Below are 19,585 nucleotides of genomic sequence, written 5' to 3' on the forward strand. Positions count from 1 at the left end.
AAAAAGCCGCTTGTGTAAAATGTTGAAAATAAACAAATACCGGCACACTGCAAAATTAAACATCGACGAGAGGTTGTCAGGAACGGGGAATCTTCAAATTGATGTGTGGAGCAGGAGCGAAGGCCATATGTTGTAAATGTCCTCACAAAAGCATATACGAGGAGCTTTTCATTAAAAAGAGAGGAAAAGCACTTCTAGGACGCATGTCCATACGACAGGACGAACAACTGCGTTCATATTCGTGTGTGGAAACAAAGAAATGTGGATGTGTATAAATGCAGCACATCAACAGCTTTCGATTTCAGTTCGTGTTGCGGATTTGAGCTTATCGGTTAAAGGCGTAAAAATCGAATAGTGTAAAGTATTATGTGAACTTAACAAATTAAACAGAATAGAAAAATTTCATTAAAAATTGATGGTAACCAAAACTTAGTAAATGCCTCCGTGTATAGGCATCCTCAACTTGAGACGAATTGGTGAAATAGCTGCATATATATATAGGTATATATATATGTGTGTGTGTGTGGGAAACATGGATAAAAATATGAAATCAGGATATGTTAAGTGATGAAAAATGAAAATAAAAATAAATTTCCAGCTTTGGGGTGTGAAAAATTTCAACTATTTCCCTTAATTTTCCTTCGTCCTTTGCTTTTGTATAATAGCAATGAAATCCATAAAATTACATACATACTACGTTTACTGTTATATACACAAGTGAATATTTGATGAGTACATGCACACATATCTACATATATGCGTGTGCTTGCATGAGTATGTGTGCCTTTTTGTACAACACAAAAAAAAATATATATATATTCATATATAAATATCATGTGTGAATTGTGTTTCGAATTCGTTTGTTACTAAAGTTTTTCCTTTGTTTCGAGTTTTTCTACGTTACCGCGTATTTTGGATATGTCTGAACATCAGAGTGTGTGTGTGCAGTTATATTCGTTCTCACAAACCGAGTTGTATAACAATCAACTCATACGCTTTACTTAATAAGCGCGTTTGACATTTAAAGCATACTTTCAGGCACTGGAGCATTTCAAGCTGTAAACCTTTAGACATACAAAGCTGAAGAATTGATTGGGGTTTCAAAATGTGTCGGAGATGTGCTGATTTCAGTAAATAAACACAAGAACCAGTTAAAGAGAGACTTTGTATTAAAGCATAAAATAATATAGCAAAATATAATATATGAAAAATACTACCACTGAATTTGTCAATTATGCAAATAATTCGCAATACCTCTTAACATTTTCGAATTTGTTCAGCTTAAAAGAGTCCCGATATCACTAAGTCACGTATGTAGACGTTCTGTTCAAATAATTTCTGTGTTTTATTTGCTGTAGTTTGTTGAATAAATAAGAATAGAATAAGACTGGGTAAAAAAGTAGTTTTTACATATATGATATTTAAAATATTTATTTCGCCTAAATTAAGAGCACCGAGTTAAAATAATAATACGTAAATGTAAAACTTCTTTTTTCCTGTATTTCCAAAAAAAACATCTATAAATGTGATTGATTTCAATTCAACATAGTAATATAGTATATGACAACAACAACCGTAATTTTTTTTTTTTAGTCAAACAAACCGTCAAAACTATCAGTTTGTATGGCAACTATATGCTATAGTGGTCCGATCTGAACAATTTGTTGGGTGATTGTAGAGTTGTCTAGGACATTTATTTATGCCAAATTTAAAAAAGTTTTCTGTACAAGAATTTGATTTTGATCGATTAGTTTGTATGGTAGCTATATGCTATAGTGGTCCGATATTGGCGGTTCCGACAAATGAGCAGATGCTTGGAGAAAAAAGGTTGTGTGTAAAATTTCAGATCGATATCTCAAAAACTGAGGGAATGGTTCACGTATATTCAGACAGACGGACATGGATGAATCGACTCAGCTCGTCATGCTACATATATTTTATGGGGTCTCCGACGTTTCTTTTTGTATATTACAAACTTCGTGGCAAAGTTAATATACCCTGTTCAGGGTATACATAAAAATAATATTTTCTAGCGCAATCGTCACCACAAACATACACACTGAAACTAAAAAATCTGCAAAAAAATCAAAACATTTCGAGGTGGCATTTTAATTAAAGAAATCACTGAAACCGCTGGGAACTACAAATATTGTGAAAGTTCACTACGAATATGAATTGCACTAAATAAATAACAGTTTGTATATTTATTCTTCCCATTTCTGCCTTACAATGTAGTTTTGAAATCTTTGTGTATTGGTGAATATAATTACCATTTTTAAAAAATGTTCAATTGGATGTGGATATGTGCATGTAACATAATAAGGGGTTACATGGGTTTCGTCGGGTAAAAAAAGGCCTATTTTCAATAATTTTTTTCTATATAAAAAATGATTTATTTAATTCAAAATTTTTTCTGTCTTAAAAATGCACATTTAAAAAATAATTTCTGAGATTTAAAAAAAAAAATTAAAACTCCGCCATTGCAAAGTAGTTTCCGGTGAGTCCTCAAAAAAAGGTGCGTCCGCGTTGTCAGCATAACTCCTGAAAGGATTATCTAAAATGAAAAAAAAAATATGTGTTTTAGTTAAGACCATAAACTCGTGCTTGAACGGAGGAAAATAAAAGTTAAAATTGGAATTTTGGCAGACCTTTTTCCAACAAAATTAAAATTTCGGTAAAAGTTGCTAGACATTTTTTTTAAAATAGTTTTAATTGAACAAAAAAAAAATCCTCCGCGGCAAGACCTTGTAAATTATATCTTAAAGACCTGTGTAAAATTTCATTAAGATCGGTTGAGTAGTTCGCGAGAAATCTTGACAACCGACTTTGAAAACACAGTTTCGAGAAAAACGCGTTTAAAGTTTTAAGTGGCCATATAGCTGACCTCGACTTTTCGCGATTAGTTCGCGCAACTTTTCAAAGCTGTATCTCCAAAACTATTACTGATATCAACTTGAGAATTTGGGACAATTATCTAGAGATGTTATAGAATTAAAGCCGCGAAACCCTGTAACCATAAAGACATAAATAACATTCCATCTATTTAGCCGGTTCGGCTTTTAGTGCTTTATTCAGCTATACTTTTTTGAAGTAGAATAAGTAAAGACAATCAGAAATTCCTTATATGGATTTGCAATATAAGCATTATGAATATATTAAAATATCTTTAAACTATTAAAAGCCTGTAAAGAAAAATGTGGTATACAAAAATACTAAGTATGTAAATAATATTTATGAAGTGCGAAATTCAATACACCATAGAAAGAATTTGTTAACTAGAAACCAAAAATGTTATCAATAACGGCACACGAAAATTCGCAACACCTGCGACATAAACCGATATGGATGCTTTTTCTGCTGATTTTCTTCATTATTGCTTTGGATAAGACAGCAACTGCGACGACCGAAAATGAACAAACAACAACACCAGAACCAGGTATGCTAAATAAAAATAATTTGATAAAACTCAAAGCTTACACGGTGTAAATACAAATTGTGTTTTAATCATATTTCATATATTGGATTTATAACTATATTTGTTTGGTTTGCCAAGAGATAGCGTAACTTGATTATTTACCCACTGTTCCAACATTCCCAAAATGAGTTGGAAGGCTATTCTCCTTATGCGCTTTTTTATACTCTTGCATGTTGGTACAGAGTTTGGTCACCTAACGATTGGGTGCATCATCTAAAACTAATCGAGATAGATATGGGGTTATATATATATAAATGATCAGGATGACGAGACGAGTTGAAATCCAGGTGGCTGTCTGTCTGGTAGGTATAAAATAAGTGCCTTTGAGGTATGCCATCTCAAGTTTAAAAATTGCCAAAATCGGACCATAACTTTTCAAGCTCCCAGTTACCGAATATGGGGAGCCCAGTGCCAGGTGCTAACTTTTTAGCGGATATAACGATCAATCTGTGAGATATATTATTGTAATTCGGAGAGAGTCTCTTTATGATAATAGGATGCCTGTATGTCAAAAGTTAATTAAATCGGGTCAATACTTCTCTTAGCCTCCAGATACCTTATATAATATTTCTTATCGAACTCACGGATCACTTCATACCGCATATATCGGCCAATATGTGAGCTATCTTAATGAAATTAAGTGGATGCAGTTTTCTTATAATCTTTCCCTAGCTTCCGTATAATTAATCACACAATTTTCAAACATCTATGTGAGGTATCTTAACGAAACTCAGGCAGCATTTTATTATGTTAATTGTATGTTGTATTGCCAAAAATATATAAAATTGGTTCAATGCTACCCCTATTTCTCATATACCTTATATCCCAACTCCCAAATACTACATACAAGTATATTGATTTCGTTATTTTATCAAACCTTATTCGGAACATATCGTTCAATGTGTGAGTTGTAATATATACAATATAAAAAATTGCTTGAAAATATGATCTCAAGTATACTTTAGCACTGTCAAAATTAATTCAATTAGGTCATCCTTTTCTCTATCCCCAATATAGCCTGTATAATAATTTAAGACTTTCCACCTGACAAAATATTTGATACTTTAATAAAATTAAATGAACAAGTTTTCTTAAAAATTGTAAGGGAATATGAATGAAATTGGCCCAGCCTTTAGTCCAAACCTTATATTCTAAAAAAAATGACTTGCGAACCTCTAGTTAACGTTTTCACATTAACTTATTACATTAAACTTAACGTCTTCAGTTGAGTTTATATCCCATATATCTCATTTGAAGATGTTTTTAATACAATTTTAGCTGACGGGAAGTAAAATGTAGTAATAAAACTAAGTGAGTGTGTGACGTATAATACCTATAACTTAATAAAATACCAAATATGATTGTAATCCATTTACGATTTCGTCGAATAATGAATGTTGAACTGTTTCGTAACATTTTTGAATTAAAGCTTCTTTGCGCTCGTTGGATTGTAATTCCAGTATCGAATGAAACGAAAAAGCGACAGAAAATGTTAAAGTTAATGTTAATCCTCTCATTATTCTCCCTAAATTGCCAAAGTTTACGGGCTCACGCAGTAGACTTGACGGACACAGTATCCCAACGAGCGAATATTTTATTATTGTCGGAAACATGGATAAACAATGAAGAAGCTGGGGATATGCCGAACTTCGATTGTGTCGTCCATTTCAAACGTCTCAATGTAATAGCTGGTGAGATAGCTGTCTACCATAACTCCACTGACAGAATAAATATTGTCACTCCAAGTATGGATATGATTTTACAACAAATTAACTGGTTGGCTGTGAATGCTGTTGCAGTTGGAGATATTTGTGCGGCCAAATGTATCATAGAAAGCGGACAGAGTGTGGCAATGATTGTTCTCTACATCACTCCGAACCAGAGAATTGCCGATATAATAAAATTCATACATAGAGTGGTATAACTAGATTTTTATAACCTTCTTCTCATAAATAGTTGCAGATAGAATGATTGTCACATTAAATATATCAAGCACCCCACGCTTTTTCCTCTTATTGATTGATATAATTAAATTATTGTCGTAATAACTTTAATTTTATTATCTATACTAATATTATAAAGCTGAAGAGTTTGTTTGTTTGTTTATTTGAACGCGCTAATCTCCGAAACTACTGGTTCGAATTGAATAATTCTTTTTGTGTTGGATAGTCCAGTTATCGAGGAAGGCTATAGGCTATATAACATCACGCTACGAATAGGAGCAAAGATATAGTGGTAAATGTGTAAAAAACGGGAGAAATTATTTCATCTTTGAAGCCTTCCGTTGCGTGCGCCGTGAAAACGGTTCAAGATACACAAAAAATATGTATTAAAGAATAATAGCTCTTTTAATGATCTAAAAAACAGTCCTGATAGTATATGTCTATCTCTTAAGATTAACTCACAAAAACCGTTTTTATGGTACCTAATTTGGTCGAAATAATTTGTTTAAGTTGTATCAACATAATAATATTAATCTTTATTCAAATAAATATGTTGTTGGTTAAGAGTACTTCATTGTGAATAAAATTGTCTTTGACATAACTTAATTTCAACAAAAAACTTTAAAGATTACTATGATAAATAAATCCGAAACAAAACCAACTCGCTCTCTGCGCTGGCCGGCGCGGCAGGAGAGAGGCGGTACATGCGGGCAAGCCGGGAGGGGGGTGTAGCTCAACGAGATACCATGCCGCGCGACTCACTCGCGCGGTCGGCTCCCTACTGAATGGTTAAATGCAGCGCTAATTTGTTTATGCGATATAATTATCATCGTAATATTACTTTTTAAACACAGTTTCATTTTGTAGTTGTTTTCTATATAGTAGGTACTTTATTTGTTTTAGGATAGTATTTAATTACACAATAATAACACTTTTTTGTTTTCTTGTAGATTATTAATTTATAAGTATGTGTTTTTTATAAGTATAGTATTGTTTGTTTTAAAAATAATATTTAGTTTCTAATATTTTTTTTTTTTTGTGGTACATAATACCTGTAGGTACCTAATTGGTTGTGGTACATAATACCTGTAGGTACCTAAATAGGTGTCGCCTACTTAATTATTCTTATTAGATTAGGGTTTAGTTTAACGTATTTAGTTTCTAATTTTTTTTTGCTTTAGATAAAACCTGTAAATAGGTATGGTCTACCTATTTATTCTCATTAGATTAGGGTTAAGTTTAAGCATAAAGTTAGTTTACCTTATTTTCATTTTACGGTTGTTCTTTTGACATAATCGTTAAAAGTTAAAAGTAATTAGGTTCCTAATTATTAATCTTCTTAATCTTACGTTTCTTTTTTTTTATTACGAGATACGCTTTAGTTAAGTTTTCATTTTCTACGTTTTTTCTTCATCACTATAATTCCGAGAAAAAGAACTCAGCTTTCTCGGCAGACTGCTACTGCAAAGCGGCTGCGAGTTTTGCGCAGCAATGAAACTGAGGATGAAAATATGCACAGGTTGGCTACACAACGACCAATTACTGAACAAAACCGTGCAATGGAATCAAGCGTTGAACGTTCGCAGCGTTTAGCCTCACAAAATTTCCGAACTTTGGCGAACCGGCAACGGGAATCGAGTGCTGATCGTTCTCAACGTTTGGCTTCACAGAATGCCCGAACATTGGCTAACCGCGATCGGGAATCGAGTGCTGAACGTTCTCAACGTTTGGCCTCACAGAATGCCCGAACATTGGCTAACCGCGATCGGGAATCAAGCGCTGAACGATCCCATCGATTAGCACAGCAAAATGCCCGATCAACTAGGAATAGAACTCGCAGACAACATAATTTATTAAATGCTGCTTTTGCTTATGATTGTACCGTTGACTATTCTGAGCTAAATGATATTGATATTGGTAGAATGGATAAAATATGCAACTTATGCCAAGCAAAAAAATGGGCAGCTGAAACTCATGGACTGTGTTGTAGTGGTGGCAAAGTAAATATACCTATAATTCCGGAACCAATATCCGTTTTAAAGGAACTGATATCAGGCTCACATCAATCATCTAAGCATTTCTTAAATCACTCAAGACAATATAATACATTATTTCAGATGACTTCATTTGGTGCCAAAGAAATTCGTGAGGGAAACTTTATGCCCACTTTTAAAGTCCAAGGGCAAGTTTATCATTTAATCGGTGACTTACTTCCAGCTGTAGGGGCACAACCCGAATTCCTGCAAATATATTTTGTTTCCCATGCAGATTAGGTATCCTTGGGCTCAAATTTAAACCCAAGCTTGCAAATCGATCTTATCGACGTTCTCTAAACATATCTTCATGATCATAATACGTATATTCAAAGTTTTAAGTACAATCTAGAAAATAGACCACCGAATGATTTAAAACTTATCATTCATGCTGATGTAAAACCTCCTAATGAGCATAGAGGTCGGTATAATGCGCCGGTAGTAGATGAAGTAGCTGTTCTTATGATAGATGAAGACAAAGGTCCCCGTGATATTGTATTGACTGCGAGAGATGGTCGACTTCAACGAGTTTCTGAAATTCATAGATCTTATGACCCGCTTCAATATCCCTTACTGTTTCCCTTTGGAAACGACGGATACTGTATTAATATTCCACAGCAGAATACTACGGCTACATCTAAAACTGTTTCATGTATGCAGTTTTATGCATTTAGATTCATGGTGAGAATAAATGACTTTAACAGTATACATTATTTCAAAGAATTATTCAACCAATATTGTGTTGATATGGCGGCAAAAATGATCTCTGAGAGGCTAGACTTCATCAAGAGAAATCAAAAAAAATTGAGAGCAGAAGAGTACATTCATTTAAGAGATGCCGTCGTAAATGATGGACATATAAACGCTTCTAATATTGGCCAGCACGTTATATTGCCGTCGTCATTTACAGGTTCCAGATGCCATGACATATGTCAGGAAATTTGGAGGACCTGACCTCTTCATTACATTTACATGTAACCCCGAATGGCCAGAAATAAAAAGTGAGTTATTGCCCAATCAACATTCTTATGATAGACATGATTTAATTTCTAGGGTATTTCATTTAAAACTCGAGAAAATGATAGACCTATTAACGAAGAAAAATATTTTTGGCCCATCGAAAGCCTTTGTTTACAGTGTAGAATGGCAAAAAAGAGGTTTGCCTCACGCCCACATTTTATTGTGGCTGGCTAACAAAGTTCAACCACATTCTATAGATGCAATAATATCGGCTGAAATACCTGACATACAACAAGATCCGATTCTTCATAATATTGTCATATGTCCTTGCGGATTTCATAATCCTACATCACCATGTATGAAAGAAACCGTTTATTCTAAAAAGTTTCCTAGGCATTTTATTTCGGAAACACAAACGGGGGATGACGGTTATCTAACCTACAGACGCAGGTCTCCAGATAATGGTGGAAACACAGCTATAATTCATGTAAAAGGTACAGAAATGAGCATGGATAATCGTTGGGTGGTTCCCTATAATCCCCTGCTATCACGAATTTTCAATGCACAAATTAACGTAGAGTTTTGTCAATCGGTCAAAGCTATTAAATACATCTGTAAGTATATTCATAAAGGTTCTGATCAAGCCACATTTTCGTTACAAAGTAATAACGATGAAGTAGCAAAATATCTAAATGGTCGCTATATAAGTTCCTCGGAGGCGTTTTGGAGAATTTTCCAATTTTCTATTCATGAACGTTTTCCGGCAGTAGTTCATTTAGCCGTTCATTTGGAAAATGGACAAAGAGTATATTTTTATAATAATGAAAATCTCCAAGATCGTGTGAACAATCCTTCATCAACGACACTTACAGTGTTCTTTGATCTCTGCAAAAGCGACGATTTTGCAAAAACCCTTTTATATCACGAAGTTCCCCAGTATTACGTTTGGTAAAGAATTTCATTTTCTAGAAGAAGACGCGGGCAAGATGTTGAGGGATATCCCGGTGTAAAAAAAGACACAACTTTAGGCCGTGTTTATAATATTTATCCAACTCAAACTGAATGTTTTTATTTAAGAATGTTATTGCAATATGTTCGCGGTCCAATGTCATTTCAACATCTAAGAACCGTGAATGGTGTTATTTTCCAAACGTACCAAGGCGCTTGCAAGGAATTAGGTTTACTGGAGGGAGATGAACATTGGCAAAATACCATGTCCGATTTTGCCAACCATCTGACCCCTTAGAGTTATGGAATAAATTTCGTGATGCTTTATGTGAAGATATATTAAACAGAATGCGTAATGAGAATCAGGATATGACATTAGCATATAATGATGATATATACAATGATGGACTAATCATAATTGAAGATAAAATTCATGAGATTTCAGATAAATCCCTAACCGACTTTGGGCTTCCTGCAGCAAAAAGAAATAATTCGCTTCTGGACCCGTTAGAAGTAGCGTTGCGAAAACCATATAACATAAATGAATTAAATGAGTATATCACACAAAATGAACCAAAATTAGTTAATGACCAGGGGACAACGTATAATTGTGTCATGAAAAGTGTTCGTTTTAATGAAGGAAGCACAGCTCATTCCACTTTTAAACTGCCCCTAACTGTGTCTTTACAGAAAGATAGCGTGTGCTCTATACGCAAAAATGGCCCTTTGGGGAAAATTTTACAAGACGTCAGTCTAATAATCTGGGACGAATGTACCATGATACATAGAGCTCACGTAGAAGCTCTAGACAGAACTCTTAGAGATCTTAGAAGCTGTGATAAAATCATGGGTGGGATTACTTTTATGTTTGCTGGGGACTTTCGCCAAACTTTACCGGTAATAGTAAGGGGAACTAGAGCAGACATTGTGAAGGCTTGCCTTAAAAGTTCTTCATTATGGAAACTTGTAAATATTTTAAAATTATCGACAAATATGAGAGCACATTTGGGGGGAGGTAGTATAACTTTCCCTTCAAAATTACTTTCTGTAGGAGACGGGAAAATACCTCATTCTAATAATAAAATTGAAATTGATTGCGATTTAGGAGTAAAAGTGGGTAACATCGAGGAATTAGTAACTAAGGTATACCCTGACATCAGTCAAATAGAAAACAAGGACCATCAATGGATGTGTCAAAGAGCAATATTGGCGGCAAGAAATAGTAGCGTTGACGAAATAAATGATATCATATTGAGTAAACTCCCAGGAGATATTGTAACCTACACATCCATTGATACCGTGATGGATCAAGAAGATGTAGTTCATTACCCACAGGAGTTCCTCAATTCCTTGAACCCAAGCGGCCTTCCCCCACATTCTCTTAAGTTAAAACTAGGTGCCCCAATAATTTTACTAAGAAATCTCAAACCACCAAATTTATGCAACGGGACCCGACTTCAAGTAAAATTTCTGCGCAATAACGTCATCGTTGCAATAGTTTTGACTCGTCCAGCAGTTGGTCAAACAGTCCTCATACCCCGCATCCCAATGATACCCAACGACTTACGTTTCAATTTTAAAAGAATACAATTTCCGCTTAAATTATCTTTCGCAGTCACAATAAATAAATCACAGGGGCAAATATTCAAACACGTGGGGATCGATTTACGCCAAGACTGTTTTTCGCACGTCTTGCTCAATTCAGAAAAAAAGTTGATTTTTTGAATATTCAAACTGTATGTAACCCCTTTAACTGCATATCTTTAGGGCATTTTTGGATAGTACATGCTTGTATTTGTATAGTACCTGCTTTTAGCTGTGTAATTTTATAGTCGTTGAACGATTTCCTCCATTTTTTAAGTGTGTGATAGGAATGAATAAGTAACCTCACATACCAAATTTGGTTGAAATTAGTTCGATAGTTCCTGAGATATAGGATTTCATCTAAAGTTTGGTGGTGCGACGCCCATTTTACAATTTTTACACCTCCTCCTTTAAAGCTCTTCCCTACCATATTGTTTGTGAAATTTAATGCTTATGGCGCATTTATTTAGTGAGTTATCGAACTTTTAGTAGTTTTCAACATAGCCGTTATATGGGGAGTGAGCGTGGTTATTATCTGATTTTGCCCATTTTCACAGCGTATGAAAAAGGACTAAAAGGACCTCCTCTCAGCAAATTTGATTAAGTGAGCTTTAGCGGTTTGGAAGATATATACATTAAGGGCGGGGTTACGCCCACCTTTAAAATAATGGGAAACTGTTATCAAATGATAGCATTGTCATCGGTCCTTGACACGTGTGCAAAGTTTCAAGTTGATCAGACTTCTGGAAACCGGTGAAAAATGAGCTCTAAGATCCATTACATACTTGTACATGCAGCCCAAGCTAATAAAAGCGTAGAGCAGTAGCAAGATATTAAAATAATTTACAATCACGAGTTTTCATTTCATATTTTTCATACCACAAACCAATTGTATCTTTTTTTGAACATGAAAGTATGGAAGTGAATGAATAGATTTTTTATAAATGGAGGAACGTCAACTATCTTTTTTCATTAACCTTATGCTATCGGAGAAATATTTCTATCTCATAAAACTTGCTGGCTTGGGTGAGTATTTTCATTTCAAGTGCCCATCGAGATCCATGAAGTTTCACTTCTATCGCCTAGCTTTCCGGGCTTTTTAGTTTTTAATATAAAGTTTTGGCAACACCTGAAGATATTTGCAAGTTGCAAGAATATAAAATGTTCGGTTACACCCGAACTTAGCTCTTCTTTACTTGTTCAGTATATGTTATTCATTTGAAGCGTAAGCAACATTAATTTTTTTTACTCCGTCGATCTTTGTGCCTGAAAGAGTGTCATCGGTCATCAAGATAATGAACTGGAAGCATTACTTAATGAAGATTGTTGCTTAGCACAAGAAGAGCTCGTAGAATCTTTAGGAGTCACTCAAGCAACTTGAAAAAAGTCGGATACATTCAAAAGCAAGGAAATTTGATGATATAAAAATTGAAGCTAAATGGCGTTGAAAGAGGATTTGGTTTGTCAGAAATGCTGCTCGAACGCAATAAAAAGAAGTAATTTTTGCATCAGATTATGATTGGTGATGAAAAATAGATACATTAGAACAACCCTAAATGCAAAAAGTTATTTATGAATCCTGAAAGTTGTGGGAAATATTTATGCTTTGAGGTCCTATTTTTATCCTATCATAAAAGCTCATACAAGTACAATTTGTTTGTGGAGCTTATTAACACTTTGCCATATAACCACAGATGATCGGATTTTCTTGATTCTCGTTTGAAAGATGAACAAACTGATGAGATGAAATTATTTTACTCTCATATCAGCGGCAACATAATTATCATACCATTTAGTTACACCCTAGTCACAGAAAGCTTCACTTCGAAGAACTAATATTTAAAGAATGTAGTATTCTTGGACTCAGAACCTGCTTGCCATTTGGCTTTCTTATCTTATTTTTGCTTTAACGACATTCATCGGGTTTCAACTTTGCAGGAGTGGACCGAAATCACAGCTGTGGTCGCGGAGTCTATGAATATTATATATCGTACGAGTATAATATAGGAGCAGTAGTAGAGGGATTTCTGGCTTTCATAATGCTTAATTCGCCGGTTCTGAAGGTTTATGGCCAATCTGACACTGATTATTATACCAGAAGCCTGAGTCAACCTAGAACATTTCTGTGCAGCCGTTGCTGTCAAGGTGGAATAACCTTAGGAATGAAAAAATACTGCAGAGAAATATTCTAGTATTCTTATATCCCTTAAATAAACGAAATATACTCACTTCATACACATATAACAAAGCACCGCAAAAAAAAGAAGAATGAAGCGATGAGCTGCTCGTCGGAAACCGTTCTAAACGGGAGTATTGCATTTTTATTCGTTACTTTGATGAATTTTAAAGCGAGTAATTTTTGGCGCGTTTTAATTACGAATTCATTAGCAGTACTCTGGTAACCATACTAAATCAATATTGTAATTTAATGTGATGGCGCGCCATTGCTCCCCATTCACATTTCTTTGAGAGCGAGGTCAAATGGGTCACTGCGGTAACGACTAGGAATTTGTGCTGTAACGTAATTTGTTTTGTTGTGTGCGTGCGCTCATGCGTTTACATTTCGTGTGCCCATGAATGCGTAAATAACTCAAAATAAAATGAATTTTGTTACGATAGACGGAGGGTGTACTTTGCAATTGCAACTTGTGACAATCGACCAAACAACGAAGCAATTACTTATGGAAAAATATTCGATATTGACAATTATACAATTTTTTTATGCATAATTAATAAAACATGACTATACTACCTAAAATTTTCTGTATTTATGGAAAACATTTATTATTTTAACTTTATAGAACAAACATGTTGATAAAATGCCGCAATAGGTATTTCCAGAATTTGCATTATATAGAATGTTAATTTTATTTCATGTTTCATCCATTGCTACAAAGCGGTGCAGAAACAAAATTTCAAATTTTCACAATGCATTCTGACGTTACTGCCTCTTGAGGTGCAGTTACGACCAATTTTGACATATCCTGTGGCAGATTAACCGTATTTCTTACCAAACTATAGGTTTGCATCAACGGAGTTTTTCCTCATCAAAAATACAAATTTCTCTTTTTATACTTTTACAACATGTTGTCACAGAGTATAATAGTTTGGTCACCTAACGGTTGTTTGTACAAGTATCATCTAAAACTAATTGAAATAGATTTAGGGTTATACAAGTATATACATATGTATATATTATATAAAGGATCAGTATGATGAGACGAGTTGAAATCCTGGTGGCTGTATGTCCGCCGGTCTGTACAAGCACTAATTTCAGTGAATTGAGAAGCGGTATCTGCGACATGAAAAATTTAGTAAGGGTTATGGTCCCGCCCTCTAATAGGTTAAATGTATTGTACATATCTCCTAAATCACTAAAGTCAAATCAAACAAATTTGCACATCTCCTTCGACAGAGAGCCTACTCCCTATATAACGATTTTATTAAAAACTACTAAAAGGGCGATAAATCATGCGTAATTGATATTAAATTTTAACCCAACAGGCCTTTATAGAAGCCGGTGTCAAAATTGGACTATGCTCGCGGCACCTTTTGGTAAAATCTCATATCTTAGGACTTATAACATTGTCTTGATATTCATATATTACAGTGCAAAATCATTTAATACAATTTGAAATTCCATCTTTAGTTTTCCAATATACGAAGAAAGCACCAATGAATGTATTGGCATAAAACTTAATAGTACCTTTAAACTGGGCTTCTGGGCTTTATGACCAGATATTGTCAGAATCGGACCTACAACTGTTCAAGCCATCAGAAACCTAGTACGAGCAGCCCAGTTCCTATTGCAAACTTCACAAAATTGCATGTGAGATATATTATTGAAATTCTTTCCCTGATAATAGTATGCTTGTATGTCAAAAATGGGTTAAATCGGATCAATATTTCTCTAAGCATCCATATACCTAACATAAAGCGTTTCGAGCTTCCGGTTGACTTTATATCGCATGTGTTGTTGGTCTATATGAGAGTTATCTTAAAAAAAGTGAGAGATCGTGTTTTTCCAATAACAGTGTATCTTTGTGCATAAAGTGAATAAATTTAGGTTAAACTTACCTTAGCCACCATACTACTTATATCAAGAGTTTCAAACATCCGGTTGACTTTACTCCTTATACCATATATTGGTGAACAGCAGTAAAAGTGTAACATCAGGAGATATCAAACTCGATTCTCAATTGATGATGATGTAATAGATATGCCATTGACTTATTGGACTCGCCTGAAGAACAACAAAGCTATTCAAATACAGCGAAAAACTGACAAGCTGCATACACCAGTTTCTTCGCAGGATATGGAATCCTACGTATGTTCTGCTCTGACGATTGGGTCCTAAGTATGCTCTGCCCAATCCACGAAAAGGGGGACCCCACATTCTGCGCCAATTACCGTGGGATAAGCCTCCTTAATATCACATAGAAGGTCCTATCGAACGTAGTGTGAGTAAGACTGCAGCCCACCGTCAGAAAACTGATTGGACCTTATCAGTATGGATTTAAACCTGAAAAATCTACTATTGACCAGATATTCACCATGCATCAAATCTTGGAAAGGACCCGTGAAAAGAAGACGACACACACCAATCCTTCGTCGATTTTACAGCCGCCTTCGACAGCAATAAAAAAGCTCTGTCATGAAAAGAAGAAGAGAAAGAAGAAACTCTCCGACCCGTTTGACAACTAGACTATCGCGTGACTTCTTCAATTTATTACTAGAGAAAATAATACGAGCTGCAGAGCTAAATAAAGAGAGAGAGAGAGAGAAAAAGGTTCAATCTTCTATAAAAGTGTACGGCTGCTGGCGTACTCCGATGGATAAGAAAGCGAAGCATATGGGTCTGGTTGTGAACGAGGACGAGACAAAATATCTCCTGTCACCAAACAAACAGTAATCGCATCGGTTGACAGTCATAACTTTGAAATACGTAGATAATTTCGTCTATCTTGGAACCAGCACTAACACCAACAATATCAGCCTTAAAATCCAACGTAGAATCACTTTTCCCAACAGGTGCTACTTTGCACTGAGTAGGCAATTGAAAAGTAAAGTACTATATCGATGAACGAAGACCAAACTCTACAAATCCCTCATCATTTTGTCCTGTTATATGATGCGGAAGCATGGAAATAAGAACATCTGATGAGCCGACGTTAGAAGTGTTCGATAGAAAGGTTTTAAGTGTTCGATAGAAAGTTTTTGCGGAAGATTTATAGTCCTTTGCGCATTAGTCACGGCCAATACCGCAGTTGATGCAAGGATGAGCTCTACGATATATACGGTGACATTGACATCGTTCAGCGAATTAAAAGATAGCGGCTACGCTGGTTAGGTTAAGTTGTCCGGATGGATGAGAACACTCAAGCATTGAAAGCATTCGATTCAGTACCCGCCGGTACTGATGAAAAGAAAGATCTCCATGGAGAGAACAGGTAGAGAAGGACTTCGCTGCGCTTAGAATCTCCAATTGGCACCAAATAGCGAAGAGAAGAAACGACTAGCGCGCTGTTGTTAACTTATTAACTCGGCTTTAACCGCGTAAGCGGTGTCTACGCCAGTAAAGAAGAAGAATATGTGGTAATCCCAAAAATATGGTAGATAAAATCGGTTCAATGTCTACGCCAGTAAAGAAGAAGAATATGTGATAATGCCAAAAATATATAAAATCGGTTCAATACTACCCGAATATGTCGGTCAATGTGTGAGTTAAAAATTTTTAAAATTCTTTGAAAATATGTTTTTGAGTATAACTTAGTAATGTCAAGAAATGGTTGAGGCCTATGGTCAAAACCTCATATCCCCAATACAATCCTCTGGTTGATGTTTTCCACATCAACTCAATGCATTAAATTTTACCTCTTCGGTTGAGTTTTTATCACATACATATCTCATTTGAGAATAATTTTAATAATATTTTCGCTGACGGAAGGAAAATATAGTTATAAAACTAAGGGTGTCTATGACCTATAATACATATAAATAAGTCAGTAATAGACAAAGTTGATTGTAATCCATTCACGATTTCGTCGAATAATGAATGTTGAATTCTTTCGCAACAATTTTTAGAATACCGTTTTGCTAACTCTTGAGGATATTTTTTTCGGCTTTGATCCTTGCAAGTTGTGAGAGTATAAAATGTTCGGTTAAACCAAAATTTAGCACTTCCTTATTTGCGCAATATAAAGCACCTGAAATTGCGAGTTGTATACAGTGTATAAAGTGTTCGATTTCCTCCGAACATGGTCGTTACCTATTTGTTACTATTATAAACTCAATAGTAGGAGGTAATGCCAGTTTGAGCCTAAACTTGAGAATGACTTTTCTGTGGCGAATTCTCACCAAAGAAAAGAAGACCGATTTGGTTGCCAAGTAAGGTTAAGTTCGGATGTAATCGAACTTTTTATACTCTCGCAAAGTCAAATGGTATACTCGTTTGAGAAAAAAAATATTGTATTAACACTCACTGACCGACATATTCGGCATAGAACTGGTTAGAATGACGAAAAGCGTTATAAGTAGTATATGGAAGTTGAGGTTAGTATTAATCCGATTTTATCAATTTTTGCCAATACCATATACTAAAATACTAGCATGCCACAGATTAATAAACTGCTCTCACTGTTTCATTAAGGTACCTCACTTACCATCACCAATCAAATGGAGTAAAGTCAGACGATTGTTCGAATATTGTCATATTAGTTACATGGGGTTAGGTAAAATTTTCACCCGATTTGATCCATTTTAGGTACAAAGATACCTTGTTATAAATAAAATACGCTCTCTCATTTTCATTGAGATAACTCACATATTGGCGGATATATGCGGTATAAAGTCACCTGGAACTCCAAAAACCTTTATATTAGGTATATGAGGGCTATGGGAAATATTGATCCGATGCAACCCATTTTTGACATACTATTATCGATAGTTTCATTTATTTATTTTATTATATTGCATGAATTTCAATTACATATATATCTTACACATTAACCGATATTTTCGGTAAAAAGTCAACTATAGGCACTGGGGTCCACATATTCTGTACCTAGGGGCTTGAACAGTTTTGGTTCGATTTAGACAATTTTTGGTCACAAGGTGGCATACTTTAAACACATTATTTACGCAAAGTTTTACTAATTTTTTAGTAATTAGTTCAGAAACAAAGATACTGGTCAAGGTTATCGCTGCAGGTTTTTCAGCACGTTGAACAACATTCAAAGCCGTGAAATATATATAATGATCAACAAGATTCTCCAGATGCACTGCCAAATACACAATAGTAGGATAACGTTCGTGAATATCGAATGCGAATATACGCAAAATCGTTTAATTACAGTTCACATAACGACCAACTTGATAGCGCCCATTTCATTGTTGGTATTGGAAGACCGGATACCTAAAACCGTCACATCGCTGCTTTTCGTGACAAATTTCGTCTTAGTCGCGGCGTTGTAATGATGATTATGTTCGTCACACGGTAACACATTCTTACATAATTCACGAGCATATGTTTATATGCATAAACCTGATAGCCTGGCAACAACTCTTGTAACTGGAAATTATTTTCATCAACTTCTAAATTTTTGGCCGCTAATGTAACATAGCCACCGTTATGACCAAATCAATTAATTTTTACTTTCAGGAATACCTATACTCTTAATTAATCAAGTTCTTTTCGTGAAGCACTGCATATTTGGTTGCAATTCTATTCTACCTTCCCAATATCTAGAAATTGTATTGAAATTGTCATCGTTGCCGTTTAAATCTTGCATTGTTCTGTGCAATGCTTCGAGAATATTACAGCCATTATGCACTCATCTCAAATTATAATTGAACTTTTTATCAACACTGATTATGAGTACCTCTGCATCGTTCATCCATAATTTAGCACTGTAGCCGCAACGTCTTGGCGATGCAACTATCCATGAGATTTCTGACTGGGTCCACATGGTGCGTTCTAAAAAAAAATGATTCTTACATGAGTTTTGAACACATGCTTATGATTTGAAATATAATTTTTGTATTTACGAATTGTATTGACTTTTAACATAAAGAGATATATGTATATAGCTTATTAAAAAGTAAAAATTAAGTAAGTTGACATAGGAACACCTTGTGTGTGAAGGGGAGACTGACATATTAGTCTCTGAATTATTTACCCACCTTTTGGTTATAATTCTTAAACCGCCTGTAATCTTCAAAACAGATACCAAATTGTTTTACTTTTTCGTTTTTCGTCACCGCACCTAAGGGTAAAAGCGTGTAGTTCACATCTTTAGTGATTGTAGTCAGGACTTTGTAGCGGTTTTACATATATTATAGAGGATATTAGTCCACATTCAACACAAACTTATACGCATATATGCATATATTAATACTTGTATGTATGTATAAACATGTATATCTGTATATATTTTACTCAAGTAACACAAACTCGCATTACAATTTTAGTGCTACTATCCCCTTTGTAATTTTGATTCAATAGAAACCACTTAACTTAATTTTTCAGTTAAACACACCTCCATATACCATATAAAGGGCAGGGGATTATTGTGTTAAATGCAGCATAATATTCGCAAGTAGTAGTGGATCTCTAGTGCTTTTACTTCACTCAAAGGCAAGCG

At 34.8% G+C, this 19,585-nt stretch overlaps 1 protein-coding gene across 5 annotated transcripts in view; it reads left to right on the forward strand.

The window, feature by feature from the left end:
- The first annotated feature begins 293 nt into the window (after positions 1-293).
- Positions 294-19,585, forward strand: part of hig (hikaru genki) — a 30,560-nt gene continuing 11,268 nt past the window's right edge. For 2 of the 5 annotated variants that reach the window (XM_036356755.2, XM_036356804.2), the window contains exons 1-2: positions 294-501; positions 3,182-3,436. In XM_036356755.2, coding sequence (XP_036212648.1) covers positions 3,289-3,436 — 148 coding nt within the window. In that variant the 5' untranslated portion in view covers positions 294-501; positions 3,182-3,288. The remainder of the gene's footprint in view (positions 502-3,181; positions 3,437-19,585) is intronic. The other 3 variants (XM_036356771.2, XM_036356777.2, XM_070107822.1) reach the window with 3 other exon arrangements.

This window comes from Bactrocera oleae, chromosome 4, assembly GCF_042242935.1.
Source record: "Bactrocera oleae isolate idBacOlea1 chromosome 4, idBacOlea1, whole genome shotgun sequence".
Classification (NCBI taxonomy): Eukaryota; Metazoa; Arthropoda; class Insecta; order Diptera; family Tephritidae; genus Bactrocera; species Bactrocera oleae.